Source organism: Ranitomeya variabilis, chromosome 5 (assembly GCF_051348905.1).
Source record: "Ranitomeya variabilis isolate aRanVar5 chromosome 5, aRanVar5.hap1, whole genome shotgun sequence".
NCBI lineage: Eukaryota > Metazoa > Chordata > Amphibia > Anura > Dendrobatidae > Ranitomeya > Ranitomeya variabilis.
Genome location: NC_135236.1, coordinates 497,416,246 through 497,440,716, shown reverse-complemented (window position 1 = coordinate 497,440,716; position 24,471 = coordinate 497,416,246). Strand labels below are relative to the sequence as shown.

Here is a 24,471-nt window from a genome sequence, read left to right as displayed (position 1 = left end):
CTTTGTTTTATAAACTGGTTACTAAATATTCATACTATATTATCTAATTTTTGTGTGTGTGTCCACTGATTGTTGCTCTACCCCTCGTCCTGTGGCAGTCCGTCATCCATGTTTCAAGCGGCCTCTCGCAAAAGAGGGCCCCTTTGCAGAAAAAATATATGGGCCCTTTTCAATCCAGTGGCTCATCATAATGCAAAATTCCACCTGCTTTGGAGGTAGAAGTGGGTCTTCTTACCGCTTGGGCCTGTGTGCGGCTGCACGGGTTGCACCAATAGTACATCCAGCCCTGAATAGACCCCTACTCAAAACAATGTACACCTAAATTAATCAAAGTCTTCACACCCAAAGAGTGGAGTAAAAACTTTGAAAACTTGCAAAATTTGGGCGCAACTCAGAGTTTTGATGAATCGGGGTCTTAATGCTGTCATAAATTCAAAGGGTACTTCAACAAAGTATTAGTTTAAGGGTGTACATACAGTATGTATGCAAGCATATTATTTTAGTTCTTTCTTTTCCTTTTTCCTCCTGACAACATCTTGGCAACATAGGGTTACATGACTTGACATATAGGCAGTAAGATAAAATGTAAAAACCTTTTTCTCTAAACTCCTATATGTATATGGGTGGAGTTGATTGTTCTGCAGGGTTACTCTGACCTTGGAAAATTCTTAACGTTTAAGAGACATCATCAATAATTTCCATACATTTCTGTAACTAGTTTTCATTCTCCTGAAATTGGGAGCACTTTATCATTTATAGGACCTTGTTTTCTAAGCACAGGCTTTGCACTGACTTCTAATGAGACAAATAACTGCTGTAATTTCAAGGTTTGTCCTGTTTGTCTTGGAAAAGAATATGCACTGCAGTTCTATTTTAAGCTCCATCTTTATTGCTGGTTACTGTGATGTGACATTCATACTGAGATACAAATAAAAGTACGAACCACACTCAACAGCAATGGGCCCTGGCAGACGAAATAGTAATTTCCGAAACATGTAGACTGTGGTTCAGCCTGCCGTGCCGCCTCTATGTATGACATCACACTCAGGCTACAAGGAACTGTGCACATACTTACAGAAAATGCTACCGGCACCCTTTCACATTTAATGAATTCACAGAAGAGAACTACTTGTGGACTAAATCTGGAAACGGAGATATCACTGCCACACTACAGGAGAAGGTACGGCCATTGATAAGGTTACAAAAAATTCTCTCTGGCCCCGACTTAAGACTGGTGTTTTATACCCCAGTTTAATGAAGGGAGCATTAACGTAAAGTGTGCCAAATTCATAATGGAGCTTACGCCACTTAAATGAATTTGCTATATCTTTCTATTATTGTGGGCCAGCACCAGAAATGTTACTCTAGTTGGGGCTGGCATACATTTCCGTAGTAATTTATGTTACTTTTGTAATGTAAATGATGGTGAATTTATTGGGTGCACTTTGCTACATCCCGATTTACCAAGCTCCCTCTACTTTTTAATAAATTTGTGGAGTTGGATGTGGGACTGCCATATAAATGGCAAAAGTCTCAAAACCTTTGTGAAATTCCAAGTTGCGCAAAGTTTTGACACCCTTCAAGCAGCTTTACGGTAGGAAATTGGCAAGAACTGCCGTCTCTGTGTATAATAAATTGTGCTTAACATCATTTGCTGTTCACGTTGGTACATATTGGTTTGTTATTGGCACACATTAGTGTATACAAGTGCCAAATTTGGGTTTTTCCGACTCTATGATGATTCATGTGCTTTACAATGTATGTGGAAAGTTGATATTTTTTTGTTGTAGAGCATGGTTAGTACTTCTAAAGTTTTTGGATCTCTAACCTACATAGTGACATCCTATAATAACTTGAATATGTAGATGAACTATTAGATTTCCAGCACTCACCTCTGCACATACTGGATGTATTCCTATTGTATTATCCAGTTGTTCTTTGGTGAGACCACATTTTATGGCAGCTGCAAATCCTTGCGTCATTTCTCCAGCATTAGGAGCAAGCACATGGAAACCCACCACTCGTTCCTGGAATATAATAAAAAGAAAACAGAATGTAGAAACATCACACATACCCAATAAATGTAAAGCAATGACACTTTTAAATAATTAATAAATTAACAATTAGTTTGTTAAAATATAATAGGAGATGGAGCTCTATGAACTTTGCTCTCCCTAGTGGCTGATTTCAATCTGAAATGTATTATTTAACTTGCAGGGGATTTGGTGCAATGTGCTTGAAAAACATAGCTCCAACTACTATAAAAATATAAAAGGAAATTCATCAGAACAAAATGTTAGACCTACAAATGACACAAATAGGTTTTTGCTTTAAAGTATAGAATAAAAATGACACTATGTGTAATGCTAACTTTCTAATATTTTAGTAAAAAAAAATGAAATAGAAATAAAAAATAATATTCTGTTGCTTCTTGCACATCTACACACAAATTTAGTTAGAGGGGAATTACTTCTGCTGGGAATGAAATTGAAATGTCAGCATTTTCTCCAAAAACCTCAATTAGTTTTCAGCGTGACAATTATTGCCATTTTATGCTGATGGTACTAGATCACGGAGGAACAGTCGGTGTGTGCTAAGCCTCCAATCTCCAAGGCAATCACTGCCCCGAACATGCAGCACATAAGTCAGCATGTTTTATGGGGGTCAACAGCCTTCACGAGTCAGGTTAGTAGAATTGATGCTGTTCTCCTGCATTCAATTCATCATCTTTATGATTATGGCCCGTCACATTACCATAGGCAGCACAACACAGGTGAGTGGTGCAAGGTGACAGCCACCTTCCAAGGAGAATGGTAATCTGATTTCTTTTTTTCCCTGATTTAACTTAGAAATTCATACCATGGATATATGATGTGACACAAAACTAGAGGATAGAAGCGACGGTGATGGAAAAGTCCTTTTATTATCCTCATCTCTGCACCTTTACAGACTGGATTGCTCGCGTACCGACTTTATTAAGTGTTATCAGAGCTCCATTTTGATGACAGCATTAAAAGACATAAGCAGCAGTCCTTTATTAATGTAATACATGTGATGTGTCAGATCAGGGGAGAAAGTAATATTTTCTAATTATCATAATACACCAGCTCATGCACTGATAAAATTATATTGCCAGGGAAGAGATTTTCGTAACAGTCATATGTACCTTATTTACTGTACAGGAAAATTATTTTACAGGTTAAAAAAATGGCAGCGTGAAGGTAATTCCCAGAACATAATTTAGCCATCACCAAGAGTGGATAGAATGAAATGAAAGAGTGGATGACAATGCAATGATCATCCTGAAGGAACGGCAATTAAATCCCTACAGACTGCTTTAATTGCTTATACAATGGGTCTAAGTACTGGGGAAGTCAGAGCTTCATTAGATGGGCATTACTATGCTTGTAAAGGGACATTCACACCGCAAGATAATTGTGAACCAGCGTTGTTAAAAAAAGGCTTGCTTCACAATTATCTTGCCATGTAGATAGGCTGCCAATCACCAGATGAATGAGCAAAATGCTCATTCAATGGGTGAAAATATTTTTGGTACATCATGAAAAATCATCTTTCTTAGTGCATCGTCCTGTGTAAACAGAAGTCGCACTTGAGAAATATACTTCAGTCTTCCTGTGTAAATGGGCATTCAAACACTCGCTGATTGGTATAAGTTTACTGATCTGAGGTCTTACCATGCCGCCGGCTGGTCCATATAAACAGACCTTAATCAAGGATCAGTAATACCTATTGTTCTGACTGATCCTAACTTCTGTAATAAACAGATTCTCTGCAAACTATTACTGAGCTGTCCAAGTGCTGAAAAACTCAAAACACTGCTCAAAAAACTGAACGCTTACTTAGACACACAGACAAAGACTATGTATACCTAAAAGAAGCATATCATCTGAATAGAAAGCATAATAAAGCCCAAAGGAAACACACATAAAGGCAATGTATACTAACAGAAACAGAACAAAAAAAAACGTTTAATTAATTCAGTAGATGGAAAAAAGAGATAATTTTTAAAGTTCATACCATGAAGGTATTTGGCATTCAGAGCCTGAGAAAAACAAGAAAAACTATATTACCTTCATATGTGTTTCCATTTGGCTGTAAATAATTCATATACAGTATATATATACTGTATAAATATCCAATTTTTTTCAACTTTTGCATCTTAACAATTGCAAAAAGGAAAATGGGCCGATGCAAAAGTTTGGGCACCCTGCATGGTTAGTACCTAGTAATACCCCATTATGAGAGTATCACAGCTTGTAAACACTTTTTGCAGCCAGCCAAGAGTCTTTCAATTCTTGATTGAGAGACTTTCATTCATTCTTCCTTGGAAAATTCTTCCAGTTCTGTGAGATTCGTGGGTCGTCTTGCATGTACTGTTATTTTGAGGTCTAGCCACAGATTTTCAATGATTTTCAGATCAGTAGACTGTGAGGGCCATTGTAAAAGCTTCAGCTTGTGCGTGCCTTTTGAGGTAGTCTATTGTGGATTTTGACATGTGTTTTGAATCATTATCCATTTGTAGAAGCCATCTTCTTTTTAACTTCAGCTTTTTTACAGAAAGTATTATGTTTGCATCAAGAATTTGTTGAAATTTCATTCAATCCTTTCTTCCCTCTACCCGTGAAATGTTCCCCTTCTATTGACTGCAACACAACCCCAAAGCATGATTGATTCACCCCCATGCTTAATGGCTGGCGAGATGTTCTTTTCCTGAAATTATTTTCCTGAAAAAGGAGAGGTTTTCTTCTGATGACTCTTCCATGAAGGCCATATTTCTGCATGTGTCTCTGGAGTTGTGGTACATTGTTCTACTGTTCAAAGTCTGCTAAATGTTTCTGAAGATCTTTTGCAGTCAGGCAGGGGTTCTGATTTGCCTCTCTAGCAATTCTAGGAGCAGCCCTTACTGAAATTTAGCTTTTGTCTTCCAGACCTTATCTTGATCTCCACTGCTTCTGTTAACTGTCATTTCTTAGTCACATTTCGAACTCAGGAAAGAGCAACTTGAAGATACTTTGCTATCTTCTTATAGCCTTCTCCTTCTTTGTTGTCCTCCACCATTTTCATTTTCGGAGTCCTAGGCAGCTGCTTGGAAGAACTCATAGCTGCTATTTTTGGCAGAAGGATAGAGGAGGCTGGGTTTTTATAAAGCTGGGACATTTGAATCACCTGGTCTTTCTTGATAGTGAACAAGACATAATTCTAACAGGCTAATTAAGGTCTGAAACCTCAGTCAAAGTTATCAGAGCACACAAATCTCCAAGGGTGCCCAAACTTTCACATCGGCCTATTTTTCTTTGTGCAATTTTTAAAATGTAAAAAATTACAATACATATTTTTCCCATAAAATACAAAGGAAATGTGTCATCTTTAACTTTAGGCCTTTTAGAGATCATTTTATCTTCAACTTGCTTAACTGTTCACAATAACAGTAATTTTGACCAGGGGTGCCCAAACTTTTACATGCCACTGTATAATGTCAGTGTTTCTTTTTGGCTTTATTATGCTTTCTATTCCGATGTTATACTTCTGTTAGGTTTATATTGCCTTTATCTGTTTTTCCATTTGGCTTTATTGTGCACACTCATTTGGTTCATCATGAATTATTTGTCATAGGAAGGGGGAAGGGAAAATTCAGAAACTGCAAGAAAAAATCTAAAACATCACATTTTTTGTAGAAATATAAAAAATTAACAAAGAAGAAAGAACTAAAAATGCATATTTACGCTAACATCAACACGTTTCGAACTATGCAACCTCTTAATCATAACAAATAGCATATAAATAATATGAATTATTTGTGCTTCCATATGATTATATCTTTCATAAGTCTTCCCCATGATTCTAAAGAGTATCTAATGTTGCATAGTTTGGTTGCAGAAGAAATTTGTGAGAGAAGATTATATGGGGTAATTCAATTTTTATCTACATAGAACATGAGGTACATGCATCAGCTTCTTAATACAGCATAACAGGAAGTCTAAAGGACCTTTTACCAGAGAGAAATTGAAACCAAAGTACAACAAGTATATGCATTACAATCAACTAAGCATATAATAGTAACAACATCGCCATCTACTGTCAGAAAAGTGTAAACTCCTGCTGCACACAAATAAGTCTATCTGTTGCATATCTGCCAACATCTAAGACTAAGGGTGTACTTAGCACCAGAAACGTGTCAAATTTTCTACCATATGGGAATACTCTTTCATATCCAAAATAAAGATTTATCATTTTAATAATGGAAGTAACAACGTTTCTCACTTTTCTTTATGATTGCTAATCTTCACCAACGGCCTTTTGGCACCCGTGGTTAAAGGCTGATATAAGCATCAATACTACTGAAACGTGGTACGCTGACAATTTTTCTTTTAAATAAACCTAAGTGCATCAGTGGAACTTCAGTATCAATAATTTACAACTGTGTTTGACTGTGAAACATGTACATTCTAAAAATTATATTTTTTATAGCAAACCCCTAGAAAAATCCTTACAAGAAACATTGAACAAGCCACTGCATATACTGTACGCTCTAGAAGTTTGAATTGAAATCCACCCGTGGCTGTTAACTAGTTAAATGCTGCTGTCTATCTCTGACAGTGGCATTTAACTTGCACTTCCAGCAAGCATGCTGGAAATCCTGCCCATCGGTGACCCCTTCAAGTGATCGCGGGTCACCAATGGGTTGGCATGACAACCAGAGATCTCCAGCAGACTTCTATGGTTGTCACTACCGGATTGCAATGATCGCCGCCCGATGGTCGGCGCTCATAGCAAGTGAGCATTTCTGCTACATACAGGCACAGCATTGCATTAAAATGAAATAACGGGCGATCAAAAGATCGTATCTGCACCAAAATGGTAGCATTTTTTTCTCCACTTAAATAAAAAAAATAACCTAGACATGCTTGGTTTCTGTGAACTGATAATGACCTGGAGAATCATAGTGGTAGGTCAGTTTTAGCATTTAGTGAACATGGTTAAAAAAACAATTGTGGAATTGCACTTTTTTTTCAATTTCACCGCACTTGGAATTTTCTCCCTCTTTTACAGTATACCATATGTTAAAACCAATGGTGTTGTTCAAAAGTACACGCATCCTGCAAAAAACAAGCCCTCACATGGCCATATTGACTAAAAAACTAAAAAGTTATGGCTCTGGGAAGGGGGGGGGGGGGCAAAAAACGAAAATGTAAAAATGAAAATACCTTTGGTCACGAAGGGGTTAATATACACAGATTTTATGTACTACCTGGTCGCCCTCTCAAAACATTTTTATTCATATACTATATTCACAGTAAGAGTAACTACCTAAAGACTTGGGCCCCGCTTCATCATTGCCTGTTTTTGTCTAGTTTTGTGTCTTTTGACTCTTTTTTTTGCTTGCACCCAATTCATTATAATATGTGCACCTGTTTGAAGTCTAGCTAAGACCAGGTTCACACTGCGTTGCAGGTGTCCGTTAGACGGACTACGTTACACGGCGACATAACGCGGTGTAACGCAGTCCGTTAACGCCGCCATTGACTCCAATGTCGGACGCATCACTAGCGCCCGCCCACAATGGGCGTGCGCTAGCGATGTGCCGTCATTGAGTGACGGACCCTGGGATGCGGGCTACAGCGTTTCCGGGTCCGTCACTGCTAGCGCAGATAGAGCATCTGCTAGCTCTATCTGCGCTAGTGCGCTGACATACCGGCATTTGCGTTACCAGCAGCCCGTCAACGCACGTGTTGAACGGACTGCTGTTAACGCAATGTGAACCTGGCCTTATTTGTGTTTGCCTGTTTTTCACTTTGTGGACAGGGTCTAGCAATTACAGATTTTTCAGGCTGATTCATCAATTGTGACTTTTTAAAAAGTTGCAAAATTTGGTGCAACTTCAATCTAGTACCCCCCTGGTTTATTTTTGAGTATGCCCACATTTTGGTGTACATTTTGCAAGTTTTTTTGCTCCAATGTGTGATTTTTGGCTCCAAAAGTTGCAAAACCAGTTCCAGAAAGGAGTGAAGCCCATTTTTTACTTTGCACAAAATTTATCAATCGTGTGCATCATTGTGATGAATTTAGCACCAGAAACTACAACTAATACCAGAAGACAAAAAAAAAGAAAACGAACGTGACTTAAAAAAAAAACACGTAAATGATGTATAGAACCCATGGTATATACTGTGGGGCACACAAGCCATATGTTGGAAACCTAATACTTCTGTAGTATTTTTGTCACTTACATTGTCATTTATGTTGCAGATGACCTTGGCGTAACACTTGTTGTTGTCTCTTGCTGGAACAGTCCATTCCAAAGGCCAGAAATAACTGGTAAACCTACAAAAAAAACATAAACTTTGGACAAACGCAACAATAATTTTCTTGAATTCTGTAGCATTTAGCATTGTTGTAGCAGCACCAGAGTCTAAATATTATTAAATATTAATATTTTATAATTTCAGGATGAACTATCTGAGCCTATGTTACACTAGCGTTACTTTGAAGCCACATGTGAAAACAAAGTATAAATACATTCGTTATTTCCAGTCAAATGCAACTGAAATCACTGACATCCAAAGGCCCCTTACGTGCCCATAACAACCAAGCCATTCACTGCTTTCATTTTTCAATGGTGTCCTAACAACAAGAGTTGGAAAATGATTGCTTGCTCTAAGAATCTGCTCCATTCCCCTAGCACTATTATTGCTACGCCTCCCCATTGTGTGCACTGGCTGTATACTGTATATATACGGGTGGACGGTTTTTCTTACCTCTATATTAGCCTCTCCATACTTGGCTATGGCCTTTTCCTCAGATAACCCACAGGCACCATATTCCAGGGGTGTAAATACTGTTGTTGGAACATTTACATAATCACACTGGGTAAGAGAAGAATTACATGTATTAATAAGAGGGTCAAATTATAAGGCACAATAATTTTACTTTTCAGCTAAGAGGTGAGTAAGTAATTATTACCAGACATACGACATATAGACATCTAACCTTCTATACATTATATACAGAAGATTTGCACACCAAATTAAACATTTTTAGAACTTATCAAAAAATGTCACTATATTCCAGCTGCTAAGGGGATTACTAAATTCTGAGGCTCTAAGCATCTTCTGTTCACCTAAAACCTTCATATATGTCTTGGGAAAGAGCTCAACGATCCCCGTCATTTAGATGTTTTGATAGTGTAATTCGTGAAAGAAGGAAAAACCTTACATTTGATAAGATGTACAATTTCCATGACATTGTAATTCTATTTCTGGAAGCATTAGTCTCACATCTAGTCGTGTACAACATGACTGAGATAACTGACCTTTACTGTTGAGCTTCCATATAGTCTTCTGGCCAATAAGCGACCTGCCTGGATAGCTACTGGGGTAAGTTCTAATTTGTCTTCCAGCACATCTCCAATCGCATAAATGTGAGGTACGTTCGTCTGCTCCCCATCATTGACTGGAATTTTTCCTGTTCTGAAAGATATAAAATATCAGATAATTGGTACATTCTTTTTTTAAAAGGGAACTTGTCACGTGATTCATGCCACCCAAACCATGGGCATCATAAATCAGTGCTTGTCTGCATGATTGCAGCCAGATATGTTTTTGTCTGGCATTTGAAGGACCAACCGAGGACTATAGGAGACATGACTAGTTAAGTGCCACCTCCGCCAGGATCGATCCACCATGCTTCAGTTGATTCTCAAATTGTTTCCATGTGTGTGCATAGGGAAACACTTGCCAATCAATAGAAGCGGGCGTGGAGAAACAAGAATCTTCAAATGCAGGAGCATTTCAGCTACAAACATACTTGGCTGCAAACATGGAGAAAGGCTAATTCATGCTGTCCAAGGATTGGGAAGCATGCTGTCCGTGAGTTGAGCAGCATGAATCACAACTGTGCGAAAGTTAGACTAAGGCTAGGGCTACATGGCGACATGACACTGAAATCGCAGTGTCGCACATAGTGTGGCAAATGTTTCCAAACGTGTTGGATTTTTTGTGTTGCTGGTCGCAAGTTGCACCTAACACACTTTCCATAGACTTCAATGCATGTCACAAGAGAATGTGACTTGCATGTAAATTGTCCGCAATTTGGTGGGTTTTTTAAAGCATAAATTGCAGCTATAATATAGCCATGCAATTGTCAGTCACAAACAAGTTGCACAGATGTTTTTAGTAGCACGACTTGTCTAAGAATTGCCACCGCGACACATATACCGTGTAGCCCTAGCCTAAATGGAACTTTCACCTTCACAAATATATGCTATGTCAACTTAATCACTGAGCAGTAGAAAGTTCTACATCTTTCTAAGATCATATATGTAGCAGGCCTTTATAGCTTCTTTGCTTGCAGTCAACGAATATTTTACTATTGGAAGCCAGTCTCCTGACGGCTTTCAAGGCGTATTATTATTAGAGAGTTCACAATCAAAGTGAACCAAATAATCGTCTAAATTCTAGCCTGTTGCTCACAGAATCTTGGAGAATAGCAAGTACCAAATTCATACAGCAAATATTAGAGAAGGAATTTTTCATTTGAAAAGTTTAATATGATTACTATTTCAAGAGGACAAGTCCCAAACCAAATCACAAGCGCATTGATATACTAATCATGGGCTTATGTACATACTTTTCATTGATCTTTACTCCTGGTATATCCAGACCAATTTTTCTTGTGCAGGCATCTCTTCCAATAGCTAGCAAAACCTGCAAAACATTGTAAAATGTGGCTTTAGCCATTGTTTTAAAGATAACGGCAATACACAAAATTAGAGCATAACATAAGGCTTGTCAGAGCTTTGTTTAATACTGGCCTTATGCATAAAATGATCTTTAGATTTACACCTATTCACACAGCAAATGTATTTTATTTACTTCCTGCCATGAATGAGATAATTATTTATCTGTTTGATACTCACAGTGTTATATTCTTCTGTAATCTCTCTACCGTCAGTTGACTGAGATGTAACTTTCAATTTCCCAGGTGTTCCGGCTTCTATCTGCTCTATCTGCAGAGAAAATATAATATGTTAGACACAATCCAATCTAAGCACAGCTAAACACATCTTAATCTGAAACACAAGAAGGAATTGGGAAATTAATCTAATTACTCAGACCGGCAGACAGATTATATCTAGAGCTAATTCTCTGGAGCAGGTAAACATTAAAATGTGCAGAGCTACAGTACGATGCTGAAATGTTATGTTCTAATGGTTAAGTATTACGATTACGACTACTTTGTGGTTCTAGGTGGGAAGTATGCTCAGTGTTTTGATTATAAAGAAATGTTTTTCATTTGGACAGTACATTACTTTTGTAGAACATAGACTGTTTAAAGGAACCGCTTCTATTTAAAGCCAGACTGATATATTTCGATTCTCATAAACCACATCACAGGAAAACTGAAATACAGCCTTTGTCCAGCACAAAGTGAAACATAAAGTAAACAGTCCAGATAATAGTTTGGGTTCAGCATAGAGTTCTGCTTCTTAGTCTTTTAGCAAAGCCACACAATCTAGGAGGTCTACCCAGCTCCATACACAGAACCATGTATCAGATAATTAGGTCCCATTTTACAATTTGAACCAAACCCAGGGATGGAAATAAGGTGAGCAGCCTACCCACCCTAACTCTTCAGCTGCTCACAATTAGAGCTGGCCTTAACATAGCCAATTAACCCCCCTTAGTACAATGTGTGCTAGAGCATTACTCCAGGTTTATATCACAGTGGAAATACACCTTTGTGATGCATATCTCCCATCCAATATGGGTCCAGCAGTCGCCTTACAATCCATACAAACATTATTCTTTAAAAAATAATGTATTTTTTCTGATCCTTCCCTACTAGGTTAAAGGAGTATTCACATTTTATAAAGTTATGGCATATTGTTTGGATATGCTATTACATCATTACATCATGATTGTCATGTCCTATGAATTAGGAATCATACAATATTGTATTGTATTGTTACTGTTGCAATAAGGTTTTCCTTTTTGAAGTTTGTCTTTCCTCTCTCACTGTCTGCCTCCCTAGCTCTGATGTCAGTAACCCCTCCCTTCCTCTTCCTGATTCTGAGTATGTCAGCCATTTTATGAAGCTCATGTCTTACATCTCTGGTTCAGAATAGTTTTTTTTATCTACTGTAAGTGTGCGTAAGTACAAGAATTCAGCTTGAAAATAAGCCTTCTTCTGGAATCTTCATACGTGCCTCTGCAGTTGAACCAAGCTATCTGCTATCTAATCTCTTAGTGTGAGTACTGGTACATAGACATATCCATAGAAATGAGTCTCAAGCGCCCTACACTCGCAGCCTAGTTATGGAGTCAGGATAATGATGAAACCTCCACCAATCCTCGGAATGAATTTGGTGCTTTGGCCTATTGTATTTTGTCTACACATCAGTACCCTCTTTCAGGAAACTGAAGTAGGGTCCTATACAAGTGAATAGAGCTGTGCTGCAACTACCTACAGAATTGGGTAGCTGGGAGCGCTGCTGTGCAGGGAAATCTTACATACAAAAACAGCAGTAAACCAAACACAGTAAGCGCTCTCCTGTGTTTCAAATCAATGAAGAAGTGCTGGAATCTCAATATCAAGGCAGCTTTCCTAATTTAAGAATGTTAGTAAATGGATCTATTTTCACTTGAAAAACACATCAAAACAATGTTAAATTTATCTTTGCATCCCATTTTTTCTAAAAAAAAAATAGAATATGTTAAAAGATATAATGATAATTTCAATTGTACCTTTGTTGGCACAAAGTGTTTGATAAACTTCACTCCATGCTCCTCCATGTGTTCACCAATCTTATCTGCCATTTGCTGGTCAAAACCTCTCAAGAGAATTGAGCGCACCATAACTGTTACATCCAGCCCCAGACCTGACAGGAAACCAGCACACTCTAGTGCAACATACGAGGCACCGACCACCAGAGTCTTCCCCGGACAGTAGGGCAAGGAGAAGAGGTCATCACTAAAATAAAACAGAGAATACATTCTTAATATAAAATGTGTAACATATATAAGTTGTAGCTACATATGTGGCTATTAGCCCAGCTCTTGGATGCCTTATTTCTACAAATAAAATAGATCTGACAATTATTAAAAAATATAATTCGAGGGCCCTCATGACCATAGCCTGAAGTTTATACGTTTTTATCCTATTGTATACTCACAACAAGCATTCAAGTGGTCAGTACTGTGATTTTTCTCAATCTAGATATTATATATGACCAATATTATATAGAACACCACCAGTATAGCAGTAGACAATAGGCTACTATAGTGTTCAGTTTAAGAGCCCTTTCACGCTGCGTTTTTACCTACATTTACTGGCCCAGTCTAGGCTAATGTCTGAACTCCCTGCAAAATGGGATTCGGGTGTATGCGCCAATGGGGCCATTGACTATAATGGTGCATAAGGAGTCACCATGTGCTTTGTCGTGCATAATTTTTGGCCTTAAATGCCTATTTGAGGCGATCTGCAAGACCTAGTTTACTTCACCTTGCTGTCTGCCTCCAATAAGCGTATACAGCCGAACATGATGCATGACAGATCATGCAGTGACTCCATCTGCACCATTATGGTCAACGGCCAAGTCAACATATATGCCAGAAACACTTTGTGCGGGGGGTTCGGATGTAAGCCCCAATCGGGCCATTGAACCTTGGATGAAAACCCTGTGTGAAAGGGGCCTAAGAAGGTGCCTTGTTGATTAGTAGTACCAGGCAAATATATTTTATTCAATAACGTTATTGTTACTAATTTTTGGGCAGATCTGCAAGAAATATACTTTGCGTGTTCTAGCTAAGGCATTTTGATACATGAAGACTTAATACTATACAGCAAAACAATTAGTCTGACAAATGGCAGTCAGCCCCTGTATCTGCTATAAACCGTAGGACATAGGCTCGTGATCAATGTCTGGGACAGACCAAAAAACGACCTTTCTATGTCCACATGCTGACTTATCAATTAAGCTTAAGTTGCATATTTAATTGAGTATCGTGGTATTTTGTACTATTGCTTGGAGGCACATCTTCTAATACAGATTTTGCGACACAAAGACTCACTACAGCAGACAATTATTAATACCTTGTAATACAGTATTCCTTGTCATCAGGTATGCCAAGGTAACGTGGTCTCTCGCCTGTAGCTATGAGAAATTTTTCTGCTGTAAAAAATTTCACTTTTCCTCTTGAATTGGTTGACTACAGAGACAAATCAGAAATGAATTATTATTTTCTATTGTAATCATTACAAATATACCTGCAACAATACATATTTATATACCTTAAAGGTATGAAAATCAGATTTATGCTAATTTTAATTTCCATATATACTTGTTAAAATAAACAAGAAAATATTGATGTCAGTACAGACCAAAAGTTTGGACACACCTTCTCATTTAAAGATTTTTCTTTTTTTTCATGACTATGAAAATTGTACAATCACACTGAAGGCATCAAAACTATGAATTAACACATGTGGAATTATATACTTAACAAAAAAGTGTGAAACAACTGAAATTATGTCTTATATTCTAGGTTCTTCAAAGTAGCCACCTTTTGCTTTGATGACTGCTTTGCACACTCTTGGCATTCTCTTGATGAGCTTCAAGAGGTAGTCACCGGGAATGGTCTTCACTTCACAGGTGTGCCCTGTCAGATTTAATAGTTGGGATTTCTTGCCTTATAAATGGGGTTGGGACCATCAGTTGTGTTGTGCAGAAGTCTGCTGGAAACACAGCTGATAATTCTACTGAATAGACTGTTAGAATTTGTATTATGGCAAGAAAAAAGCAGTAAGTAAAGAAAAACGAGTGGCCATCATTTCTTTAAGAAATGAAGGTCAGTCAGTATGAAAAATTGGGAAAACTTTGAAAGTGTCCCCAAGTGCAGTGGCAAAAACCATCAAGCGCTACAAAGAAACTGGCTCACATGAGGACCACCCCAGGAAAGAAAGACCAAGAGCCACCTCTGCTTCTGAGGATAAGTTTATCCGAGTCACCAGCCTCAGAAATCGCAGGTTAACAGCAGCTCAGATTAGAGACCAGGTCAATGCCACACAGACACATCTCTACAACAACTGTTAGAGGAGACTTTGTGCAGCAGGCCTTCATGGTAAAATAGCTGCTAGGAAACCACTGCTAAGGACAGGCAACAAGCAGAAGAGACTTGTTTGGGCTAAAGAACACAAGGAATGGACATTAGACCAGTGGAAATTTGTGCTTTGGTCTGATGAGTCCAAATTTGAGATCTTTGGTTCCAACCACCGTGTCTTTGTGTGATGTAGAAAATGTGAACGGATGGACTCTACATGCCTGGTTCCCACCGTGAAGCATGGAGGTGTGATGGTGTGGGGGTGCTTTGCTGGTGACACTGTTGGGGATTTTTTCAAAATTGAAAGCATACTGAACCAGCATGGCTACCACAGCATCTTGAAGCGGCATGCTATTCCATCCGGTTTGCGTTTAGTTGGACCATCATTTACTTTTCAACAGGACAATGACCCCAAACACACCTCCAGGCTGTGTAAGGGCTATTTGACCAATAAGGAGAGTGATGGGGTGCTACTCCAGATGAGCTGGCCTCCACAGTCACCAGACCCGAACCCAATCGAGATGGTTTGGGGTGAGCTGGACCACAGAGTGAAGGCAAAAGGGCCAACAAGTGCTAAGCATCTCTGGGAACTCCTTCAAGATTGTTGGAAGACCATTCCCGGTGACTACCTCTTGAAGCTCATCAAGAGAATGCCAAGAGTGTGCAAAGCAGTCATCAAAGCAAAAGGTGGCTACTTTGAAGAACCTAGAATATAAGACATATTTTCAGTTGTTTCACACTTTTTTGTTAAGTTTATAATTCCACATGTGTTAATTCATAGTTTTGATGCCTTCAGTGTGAATGTACAATTTTCATAGTCATGAAAAAACAGAAAAATCTTTAAATGAGAAGGTGTGTCCAAACTTTTGGTCTGTACTGTATATTGATGACACCTATATATTACCTAAATAGATGCACTGTATACTGTGTGTACTACGTAGGAAATATTCAAGAGAAACAAAGTGGTTATCATGGCCAAGAGAGTAGGGAGCCATTGTAACGGTAAATGGACTAACTACAGTACCAGTGTCAGAGCCTTCATACATATTAGACTAATGTCGGCCAAACCTGCTGATATTTGCAGGTTTGGCGCACTCTAATGTGTATTGAGGCATCGGCCAACTGGTCACGGAGAAGATGTTGATCTGGTATGCCTGATTTAGGACTGTTAATCACTTTGTTCTCCCAGGGATGTCTTGGTGTTTTTTTCATAGAGAACACAGGTGTGCTCAGCGCTCCTGTGAATGGGAGAGACAACTGATAGGGCTGTCTGCCGAACAACCGGCCAAAGCATGTGTACATCTACAGAAGACTGTTGTGCCTGGAAAAGCCTTAAAGAGGCTAGTGTTCCCATAATTTTGATGATCATGATAATACATGGCCTTGAAACATTGGACCCTATTGCAAATCTACATGTAAGCCCTCCAATAACCAACAATGATTCTATCTCTGCAACACTTGTTGCTTTGTTACTTGTCCTTTAAGTGTTGTTTTTCATAGTGTTCACTTCAGGAAGAATACCAACATTCACCTAAATATTTGAACATGGTCATACCTTTATCTTGTGTGGTTCCACAAACTCTCCATAGCCATTTTCATATTTCACTTTATTTTCCATTAGAGCCACCCTGTAGTTCCAATTCAAGGAGCCAATATAATTCTGGATGGATTCAGTCATAATGTCCCAGTTGTGTTGCACTTTTCAAAGCAAAATTTACAGACACATTTTTATAGTCAAATAGTGAGAAATAATACTTATGACGTGAAATGATATCAAGGTATATTGTAACTAGTCTGAAATATAGACTATATTTATGAGAACTTGGCGTCGTGTCAACTATATGTTCCTAATGGAGAATAACTTTCATAGGGTTTTCTTTCCCCACTGAAGAATGATGTCACTGGTTCTAAGTATATATAGATTTAGCCAATAAAACAGCAGCCTTTAGCGTATGCAGCTACATGCACATTTTATAACAAGGATATGTTTTTGTAATTTAATATTCAAGGCTTGTATAATTTTCATGCTTATTATAGCTACTTTGCGCCTGAAAAGTGTCCAATTATGTCAACTGAAATTATTACCACATGTGTGACATACCAATTAAAGTGAACAGATCCAGAAAAAGGGAAATTTGTGATCATTTCCCCAGAGCTCACTCAGTAATTTGTGCAATTTAGCAGCGTGCTTATTTCAGTTATGTATAATTTGCATACGTACTTACTATTATCAATCCAGCTCACACACTGGTGTACAAGCAATAACACAGTACTAATCAGCTCTTGGAAAATAACTGTATAACACTTTGATAGCTATCATCAAAGGTATCATTTTATGCTTTTGATCTATTTATATTATATATGATATACAGTTATGGCCGAAAGTGTTGGCACCCTTGAAATTGTTCCTGAGATTGTATAACAAAACGTGTAACAGCAATAATTTTCTGGGAGAAATGCTTCATTTTATGGAACAATATCAGGACTTTCGGCCGTGACTGTATATACACATTCACAGTATACATAGATAAGATATACATATTTTATTACATGTATATGCAGTATTGTGCAAAAGTTTTAGGCAGATGTTGAAAAAATGCTGCACACTGAGAATACTTTGTAAAATAGAGGTATTCATAGTTTTGTTTCATCAGATAGCAAAACACAAAATGAATTAACAAAAGAGAAATCTACGGTAAATAAAAAAAAATATTTGGTATGATCACCCTTTGCCTTCAAACCAGTATCATATGATATTTCCTCTAGGTATACTTTAACTCCTCTTTGAAGGAACTTAGCATAGAAGTTGTTCCAGACATTTTGGAGAACTAACCACAGCTCTTTTATGTTTATAGGCTTGAGCAAACCCTTCTGTCTCTACATGTAATCCCAAACAGACTTGATATTGAGATCAGGGCTCAAATCATCACTTCCAAGATGCCTTGCTCTTCTTTACCCCAAAGATCATTCTTAAAGGGAACCTGTCACCTCGTTTTGCCGCTGTATGATGCGGCCACTGCCTTTCAGTGCTTATCTACAGCATTCTGTAATGCAAGTAATAAACAAGTTTTATTATACTCACCTGGGGCGGTCCGGTCCGATGGGCATCACAGGTCCCGGGGCCGGTGCCTCCCATCTTCATGCGATGTCACCATCCTGCTTGCTTTGTGCCGTGCTCCTGTGCAGGCGTACTGATCTGCACTGTTGAGGGCAGAGTAAAGTACTGCAGTGCACAGGTGCTGGGCCTCTCTGACCTTTCCCGGTGCCTGCACACTGCAGTACTTTGCTCTGCCCTCAACAGGGCAGATCAGTACGCCCGCGCAGGAGCACGGCATGAAGCAAGCAGGATGACGACATTGCATGGAAAGGAGGTGCCGGGCCAGGGACCTGCGCCGCCCATCAGACCGAACCGCCCCGGGTGAGTATAATAAAACTTGTTTTTCTTCTCTTACAGGTCGGACTGGGGGCTTATCTACAGCATTATAGAATTCTGTAGATAAGCCCCGAAAGGCAGTGGCCACATCTTATAGCGGCAAAATGAGGTGACAGGTTTACTGCTACAGAATATATTTGGAAAGAATTAGACACCTTTCCGATGGTATTGTACGGTCGATAACTGTCTGTATTTCACAGCATTAAGGACACCAATAATCCTGTCCAGAAGTGTCAGCAACCAGTCGGACCCACTTGCACCCATCAACTATTAAAAGAAGCATGGACAGAAGTGGTCTTGTTAGAAGGATTTGGGCCAAAAAGCCATACCTCCGACATGGAAACAAGGCCAAGTGACTCAGCTATGTACAAAAACATAGGAAATGGTGTACGGAAAAATGGCAGCAGATGTTATAGACTGATGAGTCAAAATGTGAAATATTTGGCTGTAACAGAAGTAAAAGGGTGGATATCATCAGGGCACCGCACCGCAAGTGAGGACACCAGCAAGACCAAATGAGCATAATGAAAGCTATGTTTTTCAGGGATGGTGTGCCCCTTTAACAGATAAGTACTTACCTGGTGAAGGGATCGAACAGTCCCTGAAACATGTAATTTTCACTAAATCATTATCCTCATCTGGTCTGGCTAGTCTCCTCACTTTGCAGCGTTGGATCCTGACGATATCTGCCCTTTTATTCTCCTAATCTTTCATCCTGTCACATTTCCTACACTTTGGCGTGTGGGGCAGGTGAAAGGTGCAGCAACACTCTGGGACAGCCGGGAACTAACACAAACAGCGTTGTGCCTGTTCAGTGCAACCATCGGCGGTGGGGGTGCTACTAACCCTCCCCTACCTTTGCTGTCGGTGACCTTCACATGGAGCACTTTCTCTCTCTTTCTTTCTTGGCTGTAACAAAAGGCAGTTTATTTGCCGAAGAGCTGCGGAGCTGTACAATAGTGAGTGAAGCATGGTGGAGGTTGCCTGCTAATTTAGGGCTGTATTGCAGCAAATGAAGTTTGGGATTTAGTCAGGATTAATGGTGTACTCAATGCTGAGAAATCAAGGCAGTTACTTATCCATCATGCAATATCATTAGAGGCGTCTCATTGGCTCCAAATTTATTCTGCAGCAGAAGAACCCCAAACATACCGCCTATTTAATTAAGATCTCCAGTGTAAAGAAGAACAGGGAGTCCAGGAGGTGATGATATGACCTCTACAGAGTCGTGATCTCAGTTTCATCGAATCTAATATCTCTTAGATTACCACAAAATACGGACAGATTTGCACAAGCCTACATCCACAGAAGAGCTGCAGCTACTTCTCCAAGATGTTGCTTCTAGTGTACCTAGAAGAAATTATACTTTGAGACAGTTTGAAGGCAAATAGTGGTCACACCAATGTTGATTTGATTTGGATTTCTTTTTTTTTTCATTCACTTTACATTTTGTTAATTGATAACAATAAACCATTAACATTTCTATTTTTCTCTTTCAATTATTATGTTACATCCGATGAAACAGGTTTTAACACCTACCTAAAACTTGTGCACTGTACATGTAATGCTTAAGGCTACGTTCACATTTGCGTTGTGCGCCGCAGCGTCGGCGCCGCAGCGCACAACGCAAACGAAAACGCGGCAAAACGCACGCTAAAACGCTGCGTTTTGCGCCGCATGCGTCCTTTTTGGCCGAAAGTTGGACGGAAAAAAAATGCAACTTGAAGCGTTTCTTGCGTCCAACGCTTGCGGCCATGCGGCGCAAAACGCAGCACAACGCATGTCCATGCGCCCCCATGTTAAATATAGGGGCGCATGACGCATGCGGCGCCGCTGCGGCGCCCGACGCTGCGGCGCTGACCGCAAATGTGAACGTAGCCTAAGCTACAGGTGGGAAAATACGTTTTTGATACACTGATGATTTTACAAGTTTTCCCACCTACAAAGAATGGAGAGGTCTGTAATTTTTATCATAAGTACACTTCAACTGTGAGAGATCGAATCTAAAAATCAAAACCAGAAAATCACATTGTGTGATTGTTAAATAGTTAAATTGCATTTTATTGCATGAAATAAGTATTTGATCTCCTAACAACCAGCAAGATTTCTGCCTCTCACAGACCTGTTAAGTTTCTCTTGAAGAACCCCTCCTACTCTCCGCTCATTACTTGTATTAATTGCACCTGCTTGAACTCGTTACCTGTGCAAAAGACACCTGTTCATGCACTCAATCAATCACACTCCTACCTCTCCACCATGGCCAAGACCAAAGAGCTGTCTAAGGACACCAGGGACAAAACTGCAGACTTGTACAAGTCTGGGACCGGCTACCGGAGAATAGGCAAGCAGCTTGGTGAAAAGGCAGCAACGTTTGGCATAATTATTAGAAATTGGAAGAAACACATGATGACTGTCAATCTTCCTCAGTCTGGTGCTCCATGCAAGGTCTCGACTCGGGGGGTAAGGATGATTCCGAGAAAGGTCAGGAATCATTCCAAGAACTACACTGGAGGACCTGGTCAATAACCTGAAGAGAGCTGGGACCACAGTCTCAAACATTACCATTAGTAACACACTACGCGGTCATGGATTAAAATCCTGCAAGTGATGCAAGGTCCCCTGCTCATGCCAGAATATGTCCAGGCCCGTTTGAAGGTCGCCAATAACCATATGAATGATTCAGAGGAGGCATAGGAGAAGGTCATATGGATAGATGAGACCAAAATAGAACTTTTTGGTATCAACTCCACTTGCCATGTTTGGAGGAAGGAAAAGTACAACCCCAAAAACACTGTTCCAACCGTGAAGCATGGTGAAGGAAACATCATACTTTGCTTTTCTGCAAAGGGGACAGGACAATTGCACCGCATTGAAGGGAGTGATGACGTCATGTATTGCAATATTTTGGCTAACAACCTCCTTCTCTCAAGAGCATTAAAGATAGGTCATGGCTGCGTCTTTTAGCATGACAATGACACCAAACACACAGCCAGGGCAATTTAGGAGTATTTCAAGATCCTGGAGTGGCCTTGCCAGTCTCCAGACCTGAACCCAATAGAAAATCTTTGGATGGAGATGAAACTCACTTGTCCAGCAACAGCCCCAAAACCTGAACAATCTAGATAAGATCTGTATGGAGGAGTGGGCCAAAATCTGTGCTGCAGTGTGTGCAAACTTGGTCAAGAACTACAGGAAATGTCTGACTTCTATAATTGCAAACAAAGGTTTCTGTACCAAATATTAAGTTCTGTTTTTCTATTGTACTTATTTCATGCAATAAAATGCAATGTATTTATGTACAAATCATACAATGTGATTTTCTGGATTTTATTTGAGATTCTGTCTCTCACAGCTGAAGTGTACCTACGATAAAAATTACAGACCTCGGAGACATTCTTTGTATGTGGGTAAAACTTGCAAAATCAGCAATGTATCAAATACTTCTTTTTCCCACTGTATATTTATACTCACTGACACTGATCATATATGTGTGTTTATATATATATATATATATATATATATATATATATATATATATATGTATATATATATATATATATATATATATATATATATATATATATATATAAAATGCACACAGACACACACGCATGTATAAACAATTGAATAATAAAATGAAGATTTTTGGATGTCTGCCATATACTATGTACATGTATGATTTCTATGTGAAGTGTGTGGTATTTGACTATAGTTAGGGCTCAGTTCTCACCACATGTGTGTGTTCCATTTGCTTTATACTGTATAACATAAAAAACAAATAGGATAGCAACAGCCACAATTAATCGTGTAATATCTAAAACTGTAAGTTTGCCAAAAATAGGAGGAACTATTAAATCTAGATAGCAGGCAAAGATGGTGACAGCATCCAGAATAAACAGATTCTTTTATTCTTCCATCACAAAAACAAAGAGACAGATGCTGTATCTTTATTTGTGTTTTTGTAATGGAATAACAATGGAATCATTTCACTCTAGATGCTATCACCATCATTGCCTGCTATATATTTTATATTGTATGTCTGGAATGTAAAAAAACAAACAAAGCAAGTATCCAGCTATATATATACATATATATATCTACAATTATTGATCCAATAGACCTTTATGTAGCAGATGTTTGTTATATGAAGCCGTAGTAGTCAGTAATATTTGATAGAGTAAAAATCACATACCATTATCTTCAATCTGCCATCCATATTTGCTGGCGTCTTTTAAGGCTTGCCTCAGCAGTGCTGCCTGATGCATCAATTTTTTAGGTATACAACCTACATTCACACATGTTCCCCCGAGCCCTATAAAAAATAATGGTATGAAATACAAATATATACACCATTAGCATATTCAGTATGAAATGAACATTACCAATATAAGTGTGTGCACGATGTGTGTCTGTATTACAAATATTTACAAATATTTGATGGCACGGAAATCAAAATGACGTTCCCTTGGTCACAATACATGTAGAAACAAATAGTATCATAAACTATTTCTAGCATATGAAAAACAGACAAAGGTTATCTACAGATGTGCAAATAATGACATTATTGATCAAAATGTTTGGCTCCGATAAAATAATAAAGCCTATACTCACCTCCTGTGCTGGCGCCGCTCCAGCTGTGCCAGCACTCGCGGTCCCGGGGCTCTCGTGCAGTGTTGTGACACGTGACGCCGGCGTCCAATCAGCACTGGCGTCACTGTCCCCGCCTTCGGACAAATCAAACATGAAGAGGAAGTCCGGTCTGCAGCTGATCTTGGACTTCCTCTTCATGCTCAATTCGCACAAATGCATGGACAGTAATGCCAGCACTGATTGGTCGCTAGCGTCATGTGTCACAACAACGCACGAGAGCCCCGGGGAGAGCAAGTGCCGAGGTGAGTATAGGCTTTATTATTTTGTGGGAGCCAAGTGAGGGGTATGAGAATAAGTTGTCCAAGTAGTGGACAAACTTCTTTAAGGCTGAGGTCAGCGCCCATAGATTCTCTCATCTTAGAGAAGCAGGCAGATTATGGAAAAGACACTGATCAAACTCTGATCAGCATAGTGTGACCCGATTCTTTATTCTGCGAATCTGCGGACATCCATGAGTCCAATGTTTTCCATTCACCCATAGACTTGAATGGGCAAGTGGCATCCAATATCAAAGTGAAACTGCAGCACGCGTGAAAAAAATCGTGCATCAGCACTACCTCACGGGATAACATTAGTCCAAGTGCTATGCGATAAAAATCGGACAGCACTCTAATGTGAGAGAGACCGATACATTTTGTTCACACTGGAGTTTGTCTCTTTGCCATTTTGTTCCGTGTTTAACAGTTAATAATCTGATCAATAGAAATCTCAATGGTAATTTTGTGATTGCCAATGCCACTAGATGACATCAGTTTCCCTCTGTTGTGGTTGTTGTTCTGTTATTATCATCATGAGAGTCAATGGAGAAGCCGCGGATTAAACAGTAAGGCATCCATAACAATAGTTATAGTCTACAGACTCTACATTAATCCATTAATGGAGCATTCATTAAAAATAGAAGTGTGAACAAAGCAGCTACAGATATCTTCAAGACAGAGATTACAATCATAAATGTCCACAGTACACCAAGGAAGTACCATCGTCATCCTGTTTTGTACTGTTCATGCCAACTGTGCATATGTAATCTTATATATATGTATATGTGTGTGTGTAATTTTATATATATGTACAGTATATATGTACAGTATCAAGAGAATGCCAAGAGTGTGCAAAGCAGTCATCAAAGCAAAAGGTGGCTAGTACTTTGAAGAAACTAGAATATGAGACATATTTTCAGTTGTTTCACACTTTTTTGTTAAGTATATAATTCCACATGTGTTAATTCGTAGTTTTGATGCCTTCAGTGAATGTACAATTTTTATAGACTTG

At 39.0% G+C, this 24,471-nt stretch overlaps 1 protein-coding gene across 1 annotated transcript in view; it reads right to left on the bottom strand.

The window, feature by feature from the left end:
• The window catches only part of TXNRD1 (thioredoxin reductase 1), a 124,064-nt gene that overhangs the window by 4,376 nt on the left and 95,217 nt on the right, over positions 1–24,471 (bottom strand). Inside the window, exons 7-16 of the mRNA XM_077265660.1 lie at positions 22,745–22,864; positions 16,675–16,817; positions 14,113–14,228; positions 12,765–12,990; positions 10,937–11,026; positions 10,648–10,724; positions 9,332–9,488; positions 8,758–8,885; positions 8,250–8,334; positions 1,893–2,027 (exon numbers count right to left, since the gene is read on the bottom strand). Coding sequence (XP_077121775.1) covers positions 1,893–2,027; positions 8,250–8,334; positions 8,758–8,885; positions 9,332–9,488; positions 10,648–10,724; positions 10,937–11,026; positions 12,765–12,990; positions 14,113–14,228; positions 16,675–16,817; positions 22,745–22,864 — 1,277 coding nt within the window. The remainder of the gene's footprint in view (positions 1–1,892; positions 2,028–8,249; positions 8,335–8,757; positions 8,886–9,331; positions 9,489–10,647; positions 10,725–10,936; positions 11,027–12,764; positions 12,991–14,112; positions 14,229–16,674; positions 16,818–22,744; positions 22,865–24,471) is intronic.